General features: G+C 33.6%; 1 protein-coding gene across 1 annotated transcript; it reads right to left on the bottom strand.

Annotated features, from left to right (window-relative positions):
• Nucleotides 1–227: 227 nt before the first annotated feature.
• LOC138715155 (ubiquitin carboxyl-terminal hydrolase MINDY-3 homolog) lies at nucleotides 228–19,212 on the bottom strand. The gene is made up of 9 exons (XM_069847714.1): nucleotides 18,946–19,212; nucleotides 18,715–18,848; nucleotides 18,306–18,553; nucleotides 15,945–16,059; nucleotides 14,172–14,325; nucleotides 12,042–12,179; nucleotides 9,547–9,706; nucleotides 9,276–9,435; nucleotides 228–7,554 (listed from the first exon to the last, which is right to left on the bottom strand). Exons 1-9 carry the CDS (start codon nucleotides 19,049–19,051, stop codon nucleotides 7,408–7,410), a joined length of 1,362 nt encoding a protein of 453 aa, XP_069703815.1. The 5' UTR covers nucleotides 19,052–19,212; the 3' UTR covers nucleotides 228–7,407.
• Nucleotides 19,213–22,794: the final 3,582 nt, after the last annotated feature.

Genomic DNA, 22,794 nt, shown 5'->3' with positions numbered 1-22,794 from the left:
TCAGAATATTTTGTAGCAGTATCTGGGAACATGGTATTAGTCCTATAAATAATTTCCATTTTATTATCAGCATTGAGCATATAAAATATTTTGCCATTTTGAACAAAACAGAATTTAAATACTAAATTAGAAGTAAGGGAAGAAGGAACATTTCATAGGATGCGGAGGAGATAATGTTCACAACAACAGGTTAATGATGTTGTGTAAACATTAATAAATCTTCAGAATTTACATACCAGCCGTTTACTTTATGCATATCTGCAGTAACACATGAAATGAAAACATATAAGAACAAAGATGTGAATATCATACAATTGATTAATGTGCCATGGTAATTAAAGGTAAATTAATAGCTCAAGGATTCGATGATAGATGTCCAAATTTTTTCTCACTTTCTTTGTCAGCATTATAATCTACACAGGTTCGGTAAACTTCTAATTCTAACGAAGTAGCACCAATGCTTGAAACAAAGTGATCAGTTTCATTTTCTCTGATATAAATTATGCATAGTTTATTTTAATTTTTCAGAACTTACCAATCTAAGGAACTTTAACATTTTCATCGATTCCCACTTGGGCTCATTACCTAGTTGGGTTTTCCCCAACCATAAGGCAAATGTCAGATAGTTTATGGCGAATCCTTTGCCTCATCTCACCGTCACTAATTTCATTGACGCTAAATAACTGAGTAGCTGATACAGCTTCATTGAATAACCAACTTAAATGAAAGTCGGTGCCTTAAAAAATCGACAGTATTGGCACTTCGTCTGAATCAAAGACTTTGTTTCAGCATAGAATAGAACAATCTATATTCTCTGGAAAACTGTTAAAACCATTTTAACATAAACTCTCAAGCTTGCTTTATGTTCTCCTACAATACCATGTACGAATGACTTATAGTTTCTTAATATTAACAAAATAAAATCGTTCATAATTCATTGGTGCTCTTTGTATTTGGCCTAAATATGGTTACTGTTTCCTTTTATGTCTTCAGTATTATTTTCAAGTGTCCCCTATACTCTACAGTAAAACCTCGTTAATATGCTCCCGCTTACAACACTATCCCATTTATTATGCTATTTTCATACAGACCTTTGACATTTCATATATAATCCTGCATAATTTTACCCTCTTATAACGCTTTAAAATCCTGCTTGTAGCACTTTCTTCAGATCAGAAATGAGTAAAAAAATCAATATAAACTGCGAAACTTATGTTTTAAAAGCATGAAGAAATATGTTGCTGTGAGGGCCATTGTACCACGAGTGCAAGAAAGAAATTTCATCCTCTACCTGAAAAAACCCTCCAGCAGCACTGTCGGAAATTGTATTTACCAATACTTTCCTTTGATGAAAGAATTTTAACACTCAAAAGTCTCCCTGTCAATATATTCTTATCCTTTCCGTAAAATTTAGTCATCCTTTGAATTGTGAGGAATGTGCAGTAAGTTTTATATTGCAAAATGGCAAAGCAGAAATCCGTTTATAACTGAAAAATTACATTAGTGTGTTGCTCTTAGTGGTGTATCAAGTGGAGTTATCTTTAGTTACTTGAACTGTATAGAAAATGTTATCATTCATAATAGCAATACAAACTCACGGCAAACACAAAATATTTTTTTCACATGAAATGAGTTCGTATTTGCATTTTGCACTGTAACTAATGAACAATATAATATGTTTCCTACGAAGTGGTGTATGAATTGTTTTCCCCGTTTCATAAATCATTTCCCGTCTATGGCGCTGTCCTGCTTATAATGCTTTAAGGCCACAGTCCTTTGACTAGTGTATTAACGGGGTTATACTGTATTTTCAAGGTGAATCTGCTATCTTTTTATCTAATTTATTTTAAGTAGGAGTTGAGAAATAAGCCTCAACCACTGAGCATTATTTCATATAAAATGATATTACAGAGAAACTGATTCTAATTTTGTTGTTTATGGTGTAACCAATGACCATTAGCAGAATGAACCTTTATTAAATGATTTAGTACTCGAAAGTGTGGACAGAATCGACAGTTAAATTCACAAACCTTAAATATCTTGAACCATGAACCATAAATGAATAACATCACCATTTCAGAGCATTCAATGGCTTCAGTTACAGAAGTACGAAATATTATGCCAAAATGTCTTGCAGTAAGACATTCACAAATTATAAACTTTCAAAAGATACCATTACATCAATGTACTGAACATCACATTTCTAGTTAAAATGTAAGTTACAAAATATCTTTTGTCCTCCATTATGTGAGCATTTGGAGCACAACACTGAATTGATTTCCAAAGAAATACTTTACTACCATTTTGTTACATCGTGGTTACATCAAAACAATAAAAGAGTCACCAATATTCAATGGATATCTATGTCAGTCTGAATAGATTCACAACCTCATCAAATCCTTGACCATTTCACAAATGAACTATCATGGCGTATATAGTCAAATTAAATTTTTGTATATGAAGAAATCCCTTAAGCAATATATTATTCTGCTGTAAACTCTATAATACTTTCTTTCCTTTAACTTCAAACTGTAGCACTTATGTTATGCACTTAAGAATTTACTTTTATGCCACACTTTAGAATCTGAAAGGCTCATGATTTCATTTGTAACTAAAATGCATTGAAGAAATTTATCTTCTCCGGGAGAGCAGTCCAGATAATAATAAATACATAATACTGATACAACACCAAATGGAATCTCGATTTAAAGTCAGTCTGTACATGAAAGATTATTGGAATATAATTATAATCAAGCCCTTCAAACATCACTCTTCACTGTAACTTGAAATTTATGCTTCAATACAACCAATAATAGCTGGCTTTGTAACGATTCTTAATACAAATATATCTGATTTCATTAAAAACATGAATTAGCTGCTATAAGAAAACATCTTTCCGTTTATACTATTCATGTAACTTTCATTTCATTTTGTTTATCCTTGATAAGCTATGGTCATACTAAATATGATATGCAAAAGATGCTGCCAATACTATTACTTTAGGTTTAGGCCATTATTCTTACGTGATATATGTAACTCATTAGAAATGAGAGTTTTAATGCAAAATTCTCCACTGATTAATATATCTTTCAATGCATGGTATTAGAAACACATCCATATTTTGTAGTGATTGTGCACTCATGATTTTTTATATACTTTAAATGGAGTAATTTTAGGTTGATAGAGGTCCAAACCTCCAAACTTCCAAAACATGTAAATATCATCGTCATACTGGTCCCCAACTGTTCACAAATTCAAAACTATCCCAGTGACAGAAGTGAATACACACTAAATTCAATACATGTTAAACATTTTTACTGTTACTACACTGAACTGTGTAAGAGACCTCTTCTGAACATGCCAGATTGAACTATGAAAGGAAATCACAGTCTTCAAGATAGTTAGTTGCTCTGCATTATTTTGGAAAATCGTCTCCAAAGAAAGTTGACAAATTAACATTTTTGGCAGTGTTCACCCTTTGACACAGAAATCAGTCGCTGTTCAGGGATTAAGTCCCACCTTGGAATAGCTCGAAAATCATTGTGCGCGCTGTATTTACATGTGTGTTTTACATAGATTCGAAGCCCAGTCTTTCTAACGAGAAGAAAGAGCTCTATCATTAAGGCTTTGTAGGGAATATGTCGTTTCATGACATACAAATACGTTGCTGCTATGACTTGATTTTATTTTCGGACCTCGATACTTAATATTTCCGTGTGTGAATCTCGTGTTAACATAGACACTTAGATAAATTCCCACTACAGGAAAGTGACTATTTTCCATGTCAAAGGGTGCACAACCAACGATATTTTATTCAACAATTTTTTTTGAGGAAACAAACAATTAAGATTCGATTTTGTGTAAATTTCCATTTTAACTACACCTAATTCTAATAAAAAAAAACTGTTATATTTGATGTGCATACTTCACGACTACATTGACATTAAGTAGTGAATATGAAAAAAAAAAAATATTTCAACAGTTTAGGAGAGAACGCTGTACAAAGACAGGCAGACACACCAAACACCTCTTTTCCAGTATCAGAGATTCTGAAAAAGTGCATTTACTCTCCTTTTTTTTATATTTTTATAGCAATAATTTCTCTACGCTTTACATCGGAGAAACTGAATCGGATGTCAACTAAACCAGAATGCCTGATAAACATATTAAGCATAAAGGAAATTTCACAATTGTACTATACAGCTATAACTTAACCTAACGCTACTGATAAAAAACACAATTTCTTATGGCATACTTTAAATACAGGACACAATGAAAAAACACTTTTTTCTCGCAACATTTTAAACTGCTGCATGTCAATGTTCACGTTTATTAAATGTTTTAAGGACACAGCAGATATTTTCACGAGTTTTCTTTTACAAACTCGTTTAAATATATCACACGTAAAATGTAATTATAGACTAATAATTTTGGTAATAACACTTTAACATGCTTACCAAATGTCCGTATTACATATGAAATAATTTTCTTTAGAATATTCACAGAGTATGAAAGTAATTGAGCATTCATTTGTTGCACTTGCAAAGTATTAAGTAATATTATTTATTTTAGCGAAGTTATAGAAGTACTGCTAAGATGCTTTACTCCACAACTTTTACACAATGGAAATTTATTAGAATGTCATAAGAAATACAACGTTAATTTCTATACAAGCAACTTTAAAATTAATATTTCATAAATTATTTAGAAAACATAATTTCCCGGTTTTCTATGTATCGTGCAACCTCATATTGTACAGTAAGACAATTTCTTCTGTTCCCTTTTGTTACAAAAAATAAAATAGGTTTCAATTGTACATTTAGAACAGTGATGACCAACTCGTGCTCTTTGTGCAAGAGTGCCATGAGCAGTATGCGAAAGCAGATGCTTGCAATGCCAATGTTGCTCTTCTTTGGTCGTAAGTGCACATGAGCACAAACAGTGTTTCGTAAGAGCAGCTGAGTTGGTCACCACTGATTTAGAGTAACAGACCTACACTTAAAGTCACACAGTATTTGTGTGCACTCACATTTGAGTTCTGGCGTCTTGTCAGCTCATGTGAGTTGTGTGGATACAAAAAAAAAAAGGAAAAATTGTAACGGTGCCGTGTATAGTTCCTGGGATAGCTCAGTCGATAGAGCGTTCGCGTGCTAAGCGAAGGGTCCTGGGATCGATACCGGCCCCGGAACAATTTTTCCTTGAAATTATTCAGACCTACACTAATTTTATGCATTATTAATTGAGACTAAAACACAATAGTGCAGGCTATTCAAAATGCCAGGCACTCTTCCTGCTACAATGTTAAGATAAGTGATTGCAATTTAAATTGGATAACGAATATGATAGTATTATGCTAGCATAAATAGTTTTTGTTACCAAAACGCAATGTAACACAACATTATGAACTGGTAGTAGACCAATGCAATGTGCAAAAATATTGATAGTTTTCAAACTCGTAAATTTTCTACAACTCACTGTAGTTTAAAAGTTTTATTCTTAATACTGACATTAACTTTTATCTGCCTTATTTTTTTACTTGATATACAGGGTGTATAAAAATGTAGGATCAATTGTTTTGGAGATGATTAAGAACCAGATTTGCTGCAAAATATGTCATTACAATTTGTTTAAATTTGTCCCAGTTTTCGAGTTGCACAATGATGTTTCTTTAATTGTCATAGTCTATGAACTCATTTTTATGTTATTTCGCTAAGTATGATTTGTTGCGATGAATGTACTGTATTTTTACAGGCTACATTCAATTTCTCCAACCTGTGATTAGGGATGGTCCAGTTTCTTAGCCAGCGAGGTCTCCAGACTTGACAACACTGGAATTTTATGATGGGATTTCATAAAGGAACGTGTCTACAGTTCTGAGATATCAAATAAAGATGATATAATCGCAAAGATTCGGACAGCTGCAGTGGAAGTACGAGAACAGGATGTGTAGCTCTCATGACACGTGATTAGAATTGTGTGTACATGAGAATGAGAGACATTTTCAACATTTATTCCGACAGATTTTAATGTTATACCAGAGTACTTTACTTACCATGATTATGTAGTGAAGTGAAATACCAAATGGGTCCAAAGAGTATAGCATTCATAAGAAAGTATATCGTACAACTCGAAAACAGGCACAAATTCGGAAAAATTATATTAACATATTTTATAGCAAATAAGGTCTTCCATCACTTCCTTAATGATTAACCATACTTTCTGATACACCATGTAGGAGTGACTTACTTTTAGTCATAAGGGTAGGTCGGTTTCTACATGTCTACAGTTTAATAAAATTCATCAGGCAAAACCTTACCGTTTCATTGGTCATGTGTCCAAATCTAAATATTCACATAAATTTGAGAATTTTTAATCTCAAATCTAAGTATAGTATACACAATCTCCAAATCATTCAATTTTCTCATACTATGAAAACATTTATTCTCACTATGAATTTTCATAGTTTTGAACAAACTCCAATTAAGAAATTGGAATAAATACAGAAAAGTTATGTATATAATATAAATTTATGCTCATTCAAAATAAAGTCTTACTCAAATTAAAATGTTTGTTAAGTAGCTATAAATCAGATAATCGGCAGAATTTGATCACAATAATTATATTTTATGAGAAAAAAAATGAAGGAAAATTACAGTAACAAAGTTCCACTGTATTACTAGATGACTAAAGATTTTTATATTTCGTATGCTTTTTAAAACATTAAATCGAGATTCCTCTACAAACATTTAGGTAATATGGTACTTAATTTTTGAAACCAGTCAAATTCATTGTATATGGGCTGGTGATCATAAACTGAAATTCTGATTATAGATGCTTAAAATAGAAATTACAGTAACATAAGAGATAAGGTCACAGTGAAATGCTAAATTTTAACGTCATGAACCACAAAATCTTGAGTATGCCTCGATTCTTTTCCATAATATATGCTTTTGACATATTTTGTGTTGTGTTTTTCTACATGTTACATTCCTTGTGATCCTGAGAAAGCATTCTAATATTGAGAGTCAAGAGTCATCAGCATGACACTTAGTGGTCCTGCCAGATTCCGTGTACACTCTCAGGCATCATATATGAAGTGAACAGCATTCAGCCACGAAATTGTTCATAACTTGTTCATTAGAACAATGAAGTCTAACAGAGAAAAGCTTGCAGACAGCGTCATTCCAACTGCAGGAGCGCCAAACTGTCTTCAGTTATGCTCGCACAAGCTCCTTGTAGTTGTAAAATATATAAATATTCTACAGTGTTTATTTTTTCGTCAAGTTTACTACAAACTAACCTTATTTTCAGTTCAAGATATCTGTCGTAGATATAATCACTGCAGGCTCTGTTCATACTACTGTAATGTGAGTAGCAAACCAGATTAATATCAGTCCAATAATTTTTTTAATTCAATGATGGTGTAACGCCAGATAACCATTGCACCTCTATGTTGGGCCACTTTGTTTGAAGGCAAGTCAACATTGGATTACTTTCTAGCACACACTTCATGTCACACTCCAACAACACAGCATTTCCTTCCTGATACACAACCTACAACACACACATGGATATATGTGATATTAGCCTTTAGTTCAGTAATGTTTTATGAACATAGTCTGAACATATAGCCTATGATACAAATAATTGAAGTACATCAATTTTAGACACAATTCTTTAGCGGAAACATGCATTTCTACTTGGTCCCTGTTAGCATAAAGAAATAAATAAAACGTTGATAACATGATCATATAAACTGACAAAGATTTGATTACTGACAGAAGGAATAGAAGACTCAGTTACTGTTTTACTTTCGCTTGCTGCACTCTTTGTCCTCCAGACTACAAGCTATTGTCAATATATACTCAAAGTACAAGCAAATGTCACAAAACAGATATATCAGTTTGAACTGGTAATCAAAATTTGGTTATGCTGTAACAGAAATTGTCATGGTGATGGGTGCAGTAGTAGTAATTTGTAGCCTATACTTCAATCCTTTGCTATGGAACAGCTATTGAAATAAAATTATATAAAACATAACAAAAAGTTAATAAACAAAAAGGTAGTCTATTAACTATTAAAAAAATATAGGATGAAAGTAAAGTCCAACAACCAAAAGTGAAAATATTTTATATTTCAGTAAAGATCTGACAAATTTAAGATCCAAGTGGAAACTTTAAAATTAAAACCGCTGAAAATCAAATCAAATCAAATCAAATTAGTAGAAACTTCTGCATCTTATAGGTTGGGAATTTATCTCTCTAAAACTGTCTGTTATGTAATGAATGATGAGAAATTAGAGCAGATCGTACATGCAATTATGAAGCTCTAATAACCAGAAAAGTTATTATGAAGTCTTGACATACAAGGTGGCAAATGGGGGGAGATGTAATTCTAGTCATTTCAATAAAAAAAAAAAATTGCGTTTTTTTTGTTTGTTTTTTTTTTTTTTTTTTTTGTGAAAAATGAATCACCAATCTCTTATTTATATGCTGAACAAATTTCATTGTTCTGAGGTGCTTGTAATCATAAAAATTACTTCATATTTAAATGACTGCACTCTTGAATTTGATTTCTATGCTAACTTTATGACGCAGTTTTCTTTTTCAACATATTCTGTCATGTTCAAAGTGTAAAGGCTCTCACAATTTTGATGATAGGAACATGAAATTTTTACTCCATGTTCTATATGCTATGATTAACAAACACAGAAGCAATTTTTTTATAAACTAAGTACTTTAGAAATTAGAAAATAAAATATATTTAGTGGACATTAAAAATTTAAATTTTGAAGTTATATATTATATATATATATATATATATATATATAATTTTCTCTCCATTTATTTTTATTCTGAATACTTAGTTATTTTCTAATTATATCAGAGGTGACATACAAGGAGAGTCATGCATGAAAAATTTTGTTAACAGGAGACAGATTTTGAAAATTACAATTTGTTTTTCATTTGAGTAACTCAAAAACCATTCATCTGATCACAATGAAACTTAAATGCAAGAATACTTATAGGAAGGGGATGAAGTGTACAAAATATGAAGTCTCTACCTTAAAAATTGTGGAAGATAGAAATTTTACCCATCACCCTTCCTTAATTGTCTTAGTCCATAGTACTAGATACTTTTTAAGTGTGACTGTTATTCCAACATTACATTCAATAAACTTGAAAGCAGATACTAAAAATATGTATAAAATAAAAATCGTTCTACGTGCAAACACACATTACTTTTAAATAAATAAAAATACCATATGACCTCACCCTTCCATCTGGACACGAACGAGGCAAACCATTGTAATGGAATAACGTAAATGTGTCAGGTGTTGACTGTTTCTCTTCTGGAAAGAATTCTTCCATGAACGCATTAAGTAAGATGATACCCAGATTCTCTGCATCAAGTTTTTTTGTCATGATTTCCACACTGAAATAAATGTTTTCTTTTTAAACATAACATTTTTAACACTTGTATTAACAGTTTCTAATTGTCATAGACTTGCTATTTTACAAATTTACGAAAACATGAGTAACTTACTATTCTGCTTCTGAGACTAGTTCCAGTGCCCTCAACACATCTTGGAGTAATACAGCAGAGATAAAATTGTTTCCTTCGGGATCAAAACTCTTGAACACACGTCTGGCTACTTCACTAGGCGTCTCAGGACTAACTAAGCGTCTCTCCAATGAGAACAATACTGCAAAATGAAACTTAAATACAATTTCTATATCTTCATTAATACGAAGAAATAGTATAAAAATTCTATTTGTACGAAGAATTTCAAATACAATTGACTTCAAAATTTTAGTTTAAACATTTACTTCATCACTGTCATCACCGCTGTCATCATTGCATTGTCATAATCTGCACTTCAGGGGTTTTGCTGGTTATCTACTCATTGGTTGGTACTGTACAACTATCAGCTATCTGGGCATACAGGTAACATGTTGCCAATTGAGTCTGTACTTATCAATTTATTAGCATGAAACATCACTAATTCTATTGTTATCTCTCGTAAAATACCAATATTTCTTTTCTCGTGTGTGTGTGTGTGCGTGCGTGCGTGCGTGCGTGTGTGTGTGTGTTATTTGCTGTCCATTATACTTTTTCTTTCGAGCTTTTGTGCAGTCCACACTTCACTCTAATATTGCAGCACTGGTCTTGCTAAGGTGCTGTAGATTTTATTCTTGGTTAATATTTCCCACAGGCGTTATAAATTAGAATTTTTGCTTGTAGGTATATGTTAAATTTCTTTTTATAGTCAATATAATAGGTTGAACATTTAAATTAAGGTACTATTTCATATATCTTGATTACATAGATTATCATAAATATATTCCTAAGTACAGAGTTTATCATGTACGACACAATTGCCTGCGCACATCTCCCACGAAATGTCTACCGCATACGCCTAGCACAGTTGCCACATCACAGCTCAGCTTGTCTTCCCTGAGTTGTGCATAAGCTAAGAAGTAATGTAACTAGATTAAGCTTTCCAAAATTGTTGAAATCACAATCACTGAAATGCTAAACGAGGTAATGATTTTCTCAGACCTCTTTCTAAGGCCGCTCCAATCTCATCTAATTTTTCTTTGGTTATAACACTTGGTTTTCTAGTTTTCTTTATGTTTAACACGGATCCATTCTCTCTGCATTTTTCTAGTAATCTGCATATCGTCAATTTATTGGGAATATGTACACTGGAAAATTTCTGTATAAAAGCAAGGTGACATTCTATATAAAACTCTGTTCTTGCATAGTTTAACACAATAAGCACTCATTGCTCCCTAGTGTATAACATAGTGAACGTAACTACACACAATAAGAATGAACAAACGTGTACTCAATCACACAGCAAACAAAACTGAACGAGGCTGAATAATATGCACTGTTTACAGCTAAGGTGCCTGCAAGACTAATCTTGTTAAGAGAAATGGGGGGAGGTCGTGTAATCAATCGATGAGTGCTGCCAAGCTAATGCTTTCTGAGCAACACTGGAAATTTTGAGTTGCATCTTACGTGAGAAACCCATTACTATTTCAATAGTTGAAAGATAGGAAAGATAACATGATGTCATACCAATATGACGGTTATTATATTGATAATAAAATATCAGAAACCTCTCCCTTTTAGAGTTGTAGAAGACCCTCGGGTAGAAAGAAAAGGATACAGAGATGTGCGAGGAAGGTATTTATCTTTTGGAAAGAATAGGATACAGGTGTGAATGTCACATAATACATGTAATAGTATGATAAATAACTAAAATTAAACAGGGAAACGAAGTAGGCCTATGTTTTAATCAACAACACTTAAGAAGACATCCACATAACGCAGGATGTACTGTATTTCTAAGGTAAATAATGCCAAAATTATACAAATAGCAGATAAATCTAAGATGAGTATTTTGATACAGGGCACTCATGATAGGTTATGTCTAGCCAAGACTCCAAGAGATCTCGAAATTTCGAGGTTAAGTGTGCTATATTAAACATGATGACCATTTCTTAAATTTTTTGTTTGTTAGTTGACAAGTTTTATAGGCTATATTATATTTTACAGATATTTCAAAATAAATACAATACTGTATTATTTGTTTGCTTTCATTACAAAGATTACCTTCGGACTCACAGACGTTTCTTAAAATGGCGACCAATGACCTCAACACAAGCATTTACAATAGATCTTGTCATACTATCTTAGAAATGTGTGTGGGGACTGTTATACACTGTCACAGGAAATTCTTCTTCAGTGTTATGAACCAAAGACTTCATGCACTTTTCCCTCACAGAAAACCCTTGACTTTTGGAGTTCAATGCTGACTTCAGATGGTATTTTCGACCACTGAGTGCCCTATTTCAAAATATCTATCTATTCCCTACCATGACACTGTTGACCTCGTACACCCTATGTATTGTGAACATATCCTGTAGACTAATTCCGATTTACTTAGGGGTCTCTTAATTTTCAAAGTCCACTAAGAAATAAAATATTCATATTCAATAAGGAAAGACACTAAAATATAACTGAAATACCTGTTAAATGTGTTTCACTGCCCATGACCCACACAGGATGCTTTGGGTTCTTCAAAAAGGAACCAACTTCACAATAACGGAGATGTTCTAATAAGGCGAGGAAACCAACCTCACTTTGGCGATCAATTCCACGCAATTCTGAAAATCAATAAACACGTTACTGTACACTATCTTTTCAACATTTTATTTAACTATGCTTTTATTTATGCTGACTGTTCAGCAATAAAATGATAAGATGATTATATCTGTGTTTTGAAAGTTGTCGTAATCTATTGTGTATTCCAGTAACAATTAGTCCCAGTCGTCAAAAGCTGCAAATGATTTGAATCTGATAACAGTGGAACTACCCTCTTACTGCAAACTCTTTACACATATTATGTGTCCAGTTGTATCAGTCTGAGTAAAAATGCAGACAAAATTAAGAAAGTAAAATAAAACGAGAAAACAATACTTTCTGTAATTAAGAGAAAAAGTTTAAAATATTATTGGATACAAGTTATGAAGTAGAAAATCGAAAGTAATGTTATAATATTTGCTATAATTATGTGTCGCTGAAGAGATTGAAATTAACACTAAGACCTATCAGAATAGAGCCTAGCCTTGAGATAAAGCTCCAAACAGACAATGTATAGATAGGATAACAGTATGTAACCATGAAATATACTGCAAATAACGCAATTTAAATATATTAAATACATTACCAGTTAAATACATTTATACTTACTAAGAACACTCATTTCTTGGTCATAATTCTATACATATCCAATTACTCGTCCAGAAAACATCAGATTAATTAAACTTGTGCTCCCATAATCATACATCAGTGCTGTTCTCAGTGGTCTACAGGTGACCATGCTTGTCACTGAATCCAAGGTTCGCAGGTTCAAACCAGAACCAGCTAATAAAAATCCTTAGCATGGCTTTTCTTCAGAAGGGAAGTAAAAACTGGGGACCTCATGTCGTAGATTTACAGCACGTAAAAGAACCCTGGTCCAGAATGAGAAAGTTTCAGACAAAATCACCGATCATTTCCTTGCCCAAGTGTCTTGCTCTGCAAACAAATGTATCTATAGACCTTGCGAGACTACACAGGTCTCTAATGCCCAGATCAGAAAAATATAAAAATCGATTCCTAACAATGTTTTGTAAGTTGCAGACTTTTGCGAAGTTAAAAGAATAACTTGTGGAAAAATATACAACAATGTTACCAATGTAGGCCCTAAATATCCAATGTCAAAAATGTAGGTACAATGAAACCATTGCATTTTGGTCTAAAATACCAACCTATAGATAAGAACCACGAAACATACTGCAAAGAAGACAATTAAGATATACAGTGTGTCCAGGTAAAGTCGAGACTTATTTCTGACTCGCCACATTCACCTTATGTTACAGAAGTTGGTCATTACCCAGTAAACTGTTACCTGGTTTACAGACGAAAAAAATAAGCACAAACCTAAACTTGAATTGATCTTAAGTAGAATATAAAAATGACGATTCCCTTTCAAGGTACATGCCTCACATCATCTAAAGATATTCCAAACATGACGTAATTTGTCTTATTATCTCTATTCTTCAATTTTCCCTATAAATAAAATTCACAGGGTTTTAAGTCTGGAGATTGTGGTGGTCACAGTCCTCGACAGATCACATGATCACTGAACACAATAATTCTAATCTGAATTATAGAATTATTTGAAGTGTATATAGTTGTTATAATGCATGACATAGAATAAATTTTCTCTTCCTTAAACAATCCATTAAAGAATGAAGTCCATATGTCAATATGATATAATTAATGACTGACTATTCATTATTCACTAGTCCAATTATTCTACTTGCAAGGACCATAGACCAAATGCCTATTTCACGTTATACATTAAATTTACGTATGACATGCGAATTTTCTGCTCTTCAGTATCTAATCTTCTGGCTGTTCACATAGCTGCCAATTCGAAACCATGCTTCATCAGAATGTGAATCAACAAAGGTACCAATTAGTCTTGCTTCTGCATTTAGTAGCAGAAACAACAAGGGAACATGATTGCTCTCTTATCAAACTTATTGTACACTCAATACATGAAGTGTTAAAATTATACATGTTTCTATGATTAAAATATTCGTACTTACTAAGACCACCCACATCCTGGTCATGATCCCATACATGTCCAACTGCTCGTCCAGTTAACATCAGATTAATTAAACTTTGACTCCCATAACCATATGTCCCATCAATTAATGGCTCTGTAGGGTCATTCATCTCACTCCGAATTTGCTCCAGACCCTTCAAAAATCACATAAAAAAATAAGTATTTATATTTTATGTAATCTGCTAATGGCTTCATTGCCAGATGCAAGGCACTAGACAACATATTTTATGTAATGACACAAAAACAAAAAGGCAGCTAGACTAAGAGAATTATACAAATAGACTAGAAGTCTCAAGGTTAAAACAATCCTACACCTACACAGAGCAGAGCAGCAGGCTCCACAGCTTAAAGTAGAAAGAGAGAAAAAAGAGAGGTGATCTGAACATACCAGCATAGCTGATCTTTCAGCTTTGTTCTCCCTCGTTATTTACAGGAAAGGCCATATGTACACCACAGTCTGAATGTTCAGCAAATAATGAAAAACTCGGGGAGTGCAACAGTGAATCATGTACAAGTGTTACTGTTTGAAACTGAAACACTGTTGCACATGCAACATGACTCATGAATGTTTAAATCTAGCATTGAATGACATTACACAAAGCTATAAGTTACTGTACAAACTACTTTTCATATTCCCGTCTAACAAACAAGAGAAGGGAATCACTAAGCAGGATGTACTATGTTTCACCTCTTTTGAAACTAATGGCACAGACTAATTATAAGCCCAATGAAAAGTTCAATATTATTAATATCGTATATTAAACATTTATCATATCATAAGCGCTTCATTTTGGAACACAAATCTTTAACTATGAAAGTCTGACTCAAGTAAAAGCAACTACCCAGTGGTGTCAATAATTAAAGCTCCCACAAGCAAAGAAGCAACTTTTGACAATTCTATAACATAGCCTCTATTTTTCAACTCCCTTCCACTTCCCAGGTAATGGGAACTGGAAACGTCACTTGCCTTTCTGGCACCACATATTAAGTGGACTTGATGTTGTCACATAAATATATTCCTTAATTTTTCCTTCTGCACTTATCTGCCTGCCTGTCCACCTGCCCACTGAGAAGCTGTCTGCCTCTGGGGTGTGGGAAGGGGGAATGCTGTTATGTACCGATACTACACAATGTTGCGCTCTGGCTCTGTACATTTCATGTGCTTTACCAGATATTACGAATTTTTCTCTGCGACCATTGCAAGTGGACTATGGCTACTGTGAATACCAATTATATAGTTTTGGCATTATATGCACATTCACCTTATGTTCTTTTGCTACCATAGGTACAAATGCTTCAACAGCCTGAAAATGTTTACAAAACCAACTAAATGCCTTGTATTACAGCAATCAGTATATGCAGCACATCATTGTCGTCGTCATCATACTATTCCGAATTTTCATGAAATGTTTGTGCAACATATAAGTAGTCCAAAGCTTTTTCACAATACATTTCTTGGAGAATTTTCAGGATTCAGTTACCTTTTTGTCTAACCTTTGACAAAATGGTACATTTGCAGCTTGTCCGTGTGTTCATATGATGGACTTCAGTCACTACCACTGTAATACACTTCACTTAAGTCCATAAACTAATACATATGTTGTAATTTGTGAAGAGGATATGTGTAGCATAATTTGTACATGTACAGTGCATTCTGGGATAAAATGCACAGTTGCAGTAGCAGAATACAGTCATCAATCTACAAAATTTAATCTACCACATGTAATGTAAAACAGACTAATCTGTTACATACCTTAGTAGAAATAACAGAATAAAGGAGAAGTAGGACTCCAAATGTTTCCCTTAGAGTTTCTATCCTCTCGAAATAAAAGGCCTCCACTTCTTCAATCCGTTCAAGTGGAAGTAATCTGTAAAAAAGTTACGTAACACAGGATTTAGTGAATCTCTTTATGAGCTAATATACGACAATAAAGACGCAGAATCATGTTCATTAACTTGTAATTCGTGATAGGCTATAATAAACGTACCAGTACAAATTCTTGGAACAATCTTTATAAAGTACTAGTTCCCCTAATATGGTGTTTTAGCCAAAATTTCTTTTCATTTCTTTATGTGGAGATAGTCAGTGAGCAGGAAACAGAAAACTGAAGGAGCATCAGCATCAAAAATAATTTCCTCTCTTATTGGAAGACCATTACAGTGAAAACTGTGAAATATTCTCACAAAATAAAACAATTTTATGTTACACTCCAAATTTAGTAGAGTTTATTTTGGATATCACTGAGAAAAGCATGGTTGTTATATGGCAAATATTACTTTAGACCTATCAGCGCTGTTTACAGCTTTAATACCTGTCATCACACATCATAGTTCTGAGAATATACTGTACGCACCCACTACACTTGCCATAAGTTAATTAGATCAAATTAAATATGGATTAAAAAATACAAATTCTGACATTACAACGAAAAGAAGCAAGAGCGAAATTTAAAATGTACAGTCTGTTTGGGAAATCATGTACATCGTTTTGCCATTGTATTAAATTCCAATAAATATGAGATACACATAGATCCAAACTCTGTTATGAAAGCAGAACATACTGGTATGTGAAAGTTTAAACAAGGAAAAACAATGGTTAAAAGACACCACAAGTTTGTACCGAGCAGCAAGAAGAACAATTATGGGTGAAACTAGTGTTGAGCGACTTCCGCCGATTTTGGAATAGGCACCGACGCACTTGAACTGCCAACATAGAAAACAAAAAATCACATTCAATCGCTTTCACCTTCATCTTGACGGGATAATAAAAACCTAAACTAACCTAACCTAAGTGCGTCGGTATCTATTCCAAAATCGGTGGAAGTCACTCAACGCTCGTTTAACCCAATTATGTAAAAGTCAAGATCCTGCCATTGGAAACAAAAAGAAACATTACTACGTTGTTCACTGCAAATAATGACACTAGGAAATTGACAATGGATGAAAATAATCTCTCTTCTTCATTAAAATCTAAAATGAAACTTATTTGGACACTACTGTAAAAATATAATAAAATTTCCAATGAATACTTGACACAATATCTGCAGGTTCATAATAAGAAGACCATCTAAACCTGATAGACTACCTATTTATTTTTAGTGACAAATCAAGCTAAAAATTGTTTGTGGTTATTATAGTGTAAAGAATTGTCCAAAACCCCTCTTTCCTCCTTATCATTTCAACTGTTTTGGATGCAAAAACGATCTGTCTGTAAGTCTAAAATGTAAAACCATTACATGCATGGTCTACCTCTCTATACAGCTAGGTCTACAGTATTCTTTTTACTGGTTAAAGGCCCCATCTAAAGTGATTTTTACATCTTTACTGGTAAGTCGAAGCAAGCTTTAAAAAGTAGTAGGTTTTCAGATCGATCTAGTGGTTAATAAAACTTTTGGTGTATAAGCCAGTCATTACGTTTTAATTTCAAGACGTTCACTGGCATTATAGCATGAATGATATCAACATTTTCATCAAATCACTGCATTTCTTTAAATTCTGATTTTTTAACATAAAATAGCCTAGTTATTACTAGTAATTTGATATCACTGAGTATGTGAAATATGCTATGTTTTGAAGTATATTCAAGTTGTTAAATACTACTTGTTAGCTGTTGTGACTTACATTACGGTACTCTTAACATTTTAAAAATCCTCTAATTGAGGTTCTGCCTGATAAGTACGTCTCTTAACAGGCAGTAAAGCTCACTTGGCGATATGTTGTCAGAGAACGAACAATTGTTTGTATGCATTTGAAGTCTGACTAGTGTAATTGTAGCTAGTCGGCGATGTAAGAAATGGAGGGGGAAAGGAACTGGTACCCTACCCAATTATCTCCTGGCCTAGTTACCTCATAAGTGGTGCCTTCTTGGTATCACTTGTGAGGTTCAGACCTGTCTTCGGACAGTTGACTAAAAAACAACAACATTTTCAATTCAACAATTAACTTTAAATAAGCTCGCATTTTAATTACCACTCAATTCCTGCAACTCATTTTTGTTAATAGAACAGATAAGTTAGTGATACTAATTCGATGGTAGAAGAAGGCCTATGTTTGTTGAACTGTTAAGGATCTAGTATACCTATTGATAAAAGAAACGTCAAACAATTAAACTTACCTAAGTTGTGCATGAAAATGCTCGTGTTCTAATTTTTGTCGCTTGGCCGATGTTTCAATTAGCTCTGTTGATGAATTTTCTACTAAAGGTTCTTCTCCATTAGCTAGAACACTGTTGGTTGAAGTCGGATTTCTGACATCATTGCTCATATGAACAACCATGTAACGCCCACCATTGTGTTCACTAGCTTGCGTCAAAATATCACATGCAGCCTGAACAAGTAACTCGTTACATTTATCTACATCAACCTAATAAGCATTAAGAAAGTCTCAAATTAGTTCCAACAATAAATTAATGGGAGAAAAGTAGTAGGCCTATTCCTTAGGCGAACAATATTTACTAAATCTCAATAGTCGTACTCTTAGACCAACTAAATATTTTATATTATTAGGCTTGGAATTTTTCTTACCTCTCTCCAATTGTTTCCCACTGTTTCAGAAAGTAGTGATTTAAGGATAAATGCTTGAACGGGCGCTAGAACAGCACAAGGGCCCCCTTCACTTTGGACAAGAGCTGTGGGCTCATCCTTGCTAAAATGAAACCCTGCACAATGGGATAACAATAAATCAACAACAAAATTAGCTACTCATACACGTTTTAAAGCCCAATCACATATTTTAAAAATGTTTGTTACACTCGCCTTGTGCCCATCTTCGAAAAACGTCCTCTTTGACATACGGACCCCATAATAATTTCCTAATTTCTTGTAATTCACTATAAGATGATGCACTTGAATGGTCTGCCATTATTCTTTATGGTCAAACCTTACTGTCTGACACCATTAAAACACCAAATTATAACTACAACATTACAATGCATAAAAATATAAGATATCTGACACCAATAATAGACGCTGTCACAAGAGCAATTTCGCTCAGCGGCCACGTTGATTTGGGTCGAAGGGAGAATCCTCCCGCTGTGTTTCCAAAATTATAATATCTTTGGAATAGTATACAACGATAGTAAATTAAAATGGTTCTACTTGTTCATTGGTTTATTTCCGGAAGCAAATCAACAAAATGTATTATAAAATATGAAGCGGGTAATTTAAAAGATGGGTGTAAATTGTGAAAATTGTTTCTTTATCAACGCTGTTGCTCATGATAAGCTAATTGATAAATTTCTATTGGTTCCAGCATTTAATACTGACGCTCGTTATTATAGGGAAAGTTTTTGTTTGATTAATCGCTGAAATTCAAATATCTCGTTTTGTGCAAAGTGCTTTTAGCATTTTCTGTCAGTACAACATTTTTGCCTCATTTAAACATAAATATGGGATTTGATTTTTTTTTCAGATTATCAAGTAAGTAAAACAGTATCTGTATGTTAACAGTTAGTAAAATAGATAAGATTCACAATAAATGAAAAGTTTTACTTTGACATCTATTCAGCTACTGTGATCAAACATTAGAAAAATATTCTACTTACATTTCAAGTAGGCTAGTTTGAAAGATATCGAGGGCATCATACTAGAAGGGTGTACAACAAATGCAGCGTTATCGAAATACCTTAACGTAACCTATTTACGTTTGAAAATTACAATGAACACGAGGAAGAATCAAAGAAAGTACCTTGTTATTTAGACAAGGGTAGAAGAAAGTAAGTAGGCCTATTCTATATTTAAATGACTCTAACATAAACTTGTAGCTTTGTTGATACGCCCTTCTGGCATGATGCCCTCGATATATATATATATATATATATATATATATATATATATATATATATATATATATATATATATATATTCGATACTGGAAAAATAAAACTTATTTTAGGTAATTTTTCAGAAGAAGGGAACCGAAGGAGGCAAACTTTCCTTTTAATTATTGGGCTCAACTCTAGAATTTGTCCCCCTGTGCTTTATCATATGAAGGAGTGTCAACATCCACTTTGTGCTTTCTTGTGCTACCAACCTTAACTTATCTCCAATTAGGGCCTATTGCCTTCTGCGAGGTCTATGCGCTTGTAAACAAGTGGTTTTACTTTCTGCTTGTAAATACTTTTAACATACCGGTAATAAACGAAAAAAAAAAACGAAAAAACATTTATCTGTACATTCTTATGCAGGGCTGAAGCTGCACCATATTGACTGTAGAAGTAGGACGTTCTGTCATGTCTGCCCTTCCTCAAGTTTTCTCCCCTCTCAGAACTACACTCCACACATCATGAACACAGACATCGCCATTCCAATCTAACACTTGATTAAATTCTACTTTGACCAGAGGGTCAGGGCGAATTACTGGAGAATTGAAACATTTAAGTTCACATATGCTGATCTGCTTTCTTCCATATAATAAAATTAAGCAGTTTTAGATTACACTAACCATACACCATTATTCTCATCAAACTTTCCCGCCAATGTTATCCCATTCTCTTACTATCCATAATTCGCTTTCATTATTTCATTGATACCGTTACTCTTCCCTTGAATTCCCTCTGGACCCTCCAAGTGACAACATAAGCCCTCTCTTTTCCAGATGCTTCTTGTGACGGGGGACTGTAGTGGTGGTTCACTTCTTCTGAAGAATTATCAAACCTTCATACACAACATACTACATGGTAGGCTTCTGTTAATTAAAACAAAACCATCCTGAAATAGAGAAGTCAACACATCGTTTCGCACAATTTGACCTTCTAGACCAGAGATGTAAAGTTGTGACTCGCAGAATAATTTTCCCTCATTACCTCCTCCTACCGATTTAGATGCATGCGATGGAATTGAGGGAGAATCACGTGACTTTGACATAAACAATTCCTCTCTCAGTGTCACATCAGTTCAGTAGCCTAGCAAGGAGGGGGGTAATATGTCACACACGATTTCACCTCATTTACATCCTAGTTCTAGATGCACTTTTATTCGAGCCGAAGAGGGGTTCTTTTTTATTATCTTATTTTTTTTTTAAATAAACATGTTCGAAGGTCTTCGCTTGATGCATACTGTTATGATTAATTAATTATTATTGACAGATAAAAGAAAAGGAGTATTATTTTAAATGTCGAGAGATGGCAGGAATGCAAAATAATAGATACGGTACAAATATGTTACAGGCTGCACCAATCCAGAACTCACCATGAAGAAATGGTACCAGTATCTAACGAATTCTATCCATCCACACACCCACCGACCTACTATTATCTGTTTTTATTGTTTATTCTACTTTTATTTTCATTTTGCTCTCCGTGAAAAATAATCTGCCTTCTTCTCACAGGGTTGCAGTTGCTTTCTTGTATCCAGTGTAGACCTGATAAAAGCATCTGTCTTTTCATCACAAACTGTAGCTCAAGCATTGCTGACTATCTTCATCAGTCTCTCGACCGGTTGTGTGTGAGATGGGAAATAAGGAATTATTTTTTAGTAAATGCCAAATCATACGCCATACTCTGCAAATTTTCAGTATGTAAATAACGAAGATTTTAGTACCAGTATAATGAATTTTGTAATAAGCCAAAAAGTAATACGAATTCTTACTGCTCATTCGGTCTTAAAATTTATTAAACATTATTATACTGGGTGTTCAGTTCAAAATGTGTCATGGCTCGCTGTATGCCGTCATGTGGCTAGCTGATGAGCCTAGAGAATTCAATCTTCCTACACTTCCGCAGAGGCATATTACCTATATGCCAGAGAAGTTGCCTAGCAAGTACAGCGTTCATTCTGAAGAATACTTACCGATACATACGGTAATGCCGGTAGTGGCAGGAATGTGAACTGTCGGGATATGGGGAGGAGTTAAGACGATTACTTACGTCTTTGTTGACATTAACTTCGACGGTCAACATGGACACGGAGCATTTGATTTGTATTGTGGAATGTTGCCGTACGCAATCGATGATAACAAATACCCTGCGACGACTTGCCCGCGCAAAACACAGTTTGAAAGAGGTTATGGTAGCACACAGACCGTACAGACCGCCATCTGTTGCTACGACGTTCAAGTTATACCATACATGTTCTCAAGTTCAGATTAAACGCCTTGATTAATAGGCAACTTCTCTGACATAAAAGCTGAAACTCGCTTCAAATCGCTGACTCACAACAGTGACGTCATGACACACTTTGAAATGAACACCCAGTATACTTAGGTTATGTAGGTATGTATGTAATTATTTTATTCTATTTGTATTTTATATTTATCTGTATTAACTGTATTAACCTAGCCAGCCTCGGTTCAGTAAATAAACTGCACAACCTTATACAATTTGTTTAGCAAATCATTATAATTTAAGAGAAATCACAACCCAATAATTAAAATCCTCTAAATCACAATTCAGTGCTATATTCTGCAGTGCCTGGGAAAAGTGACATAAGTCAGTTTCCACAAACCTTTTTTGATAATTTATTGACAACTTACACTGGTTTATGTCGATTTGATTTTTTTTCTGTATGAATTATTGTAATGGGAGAAATACTTATGTCTCTTTTTCCAAGCGAGCAGATGTTCCGTAAGTTGTCAATAAATTATCAATTATTATATAAAAGATGTGC

Source organism: Periplaneta americana, chromosome 15, assembly GCF_040183065.1.
Source record: "Periplaneta americana isolate PAMFEO1 chromosome 15, P.americana_PAMFEO1_priV1, whole genome shotgun sequence".
Lineage (NCBI taxonomy): Eukaryota > Metazoa > Arthropoda > Insecta > Blattodea > Blattidae > Periplaneta > Periplaneta americana.
This window is presented reverse-complemented; position numbering and strand designations above follow the sequence as displayed.

What these genes read in the sequence shown, in the direction of transcription:
- LOC138715155 (XM_069847714.1), bottom strand. Translation starts at nt 19,051, where the DNA reads ATGGCAGACCATTCAAGTGCATCATCTTATAGTGAATTACAAGAAATT. An exon ending in TTTTCGAAGATGGGCACAAG is followed by an intron (nt 18,849 to 18,945) that starts GCGAGTGTAACA and finishes CCCATTGTGCAG; the next exon opens with GGTTTCATTTTAGCAAGGAT. An exon ending in CCAGGATGTGGGTGGTCTTA is followed by an intron (nt 12,180 to 14,171) that starts GTAAGTACGAAT and finishes ATTGATTTTCAG; the next exon opens with AATTGCGTGGAATTGATCGC.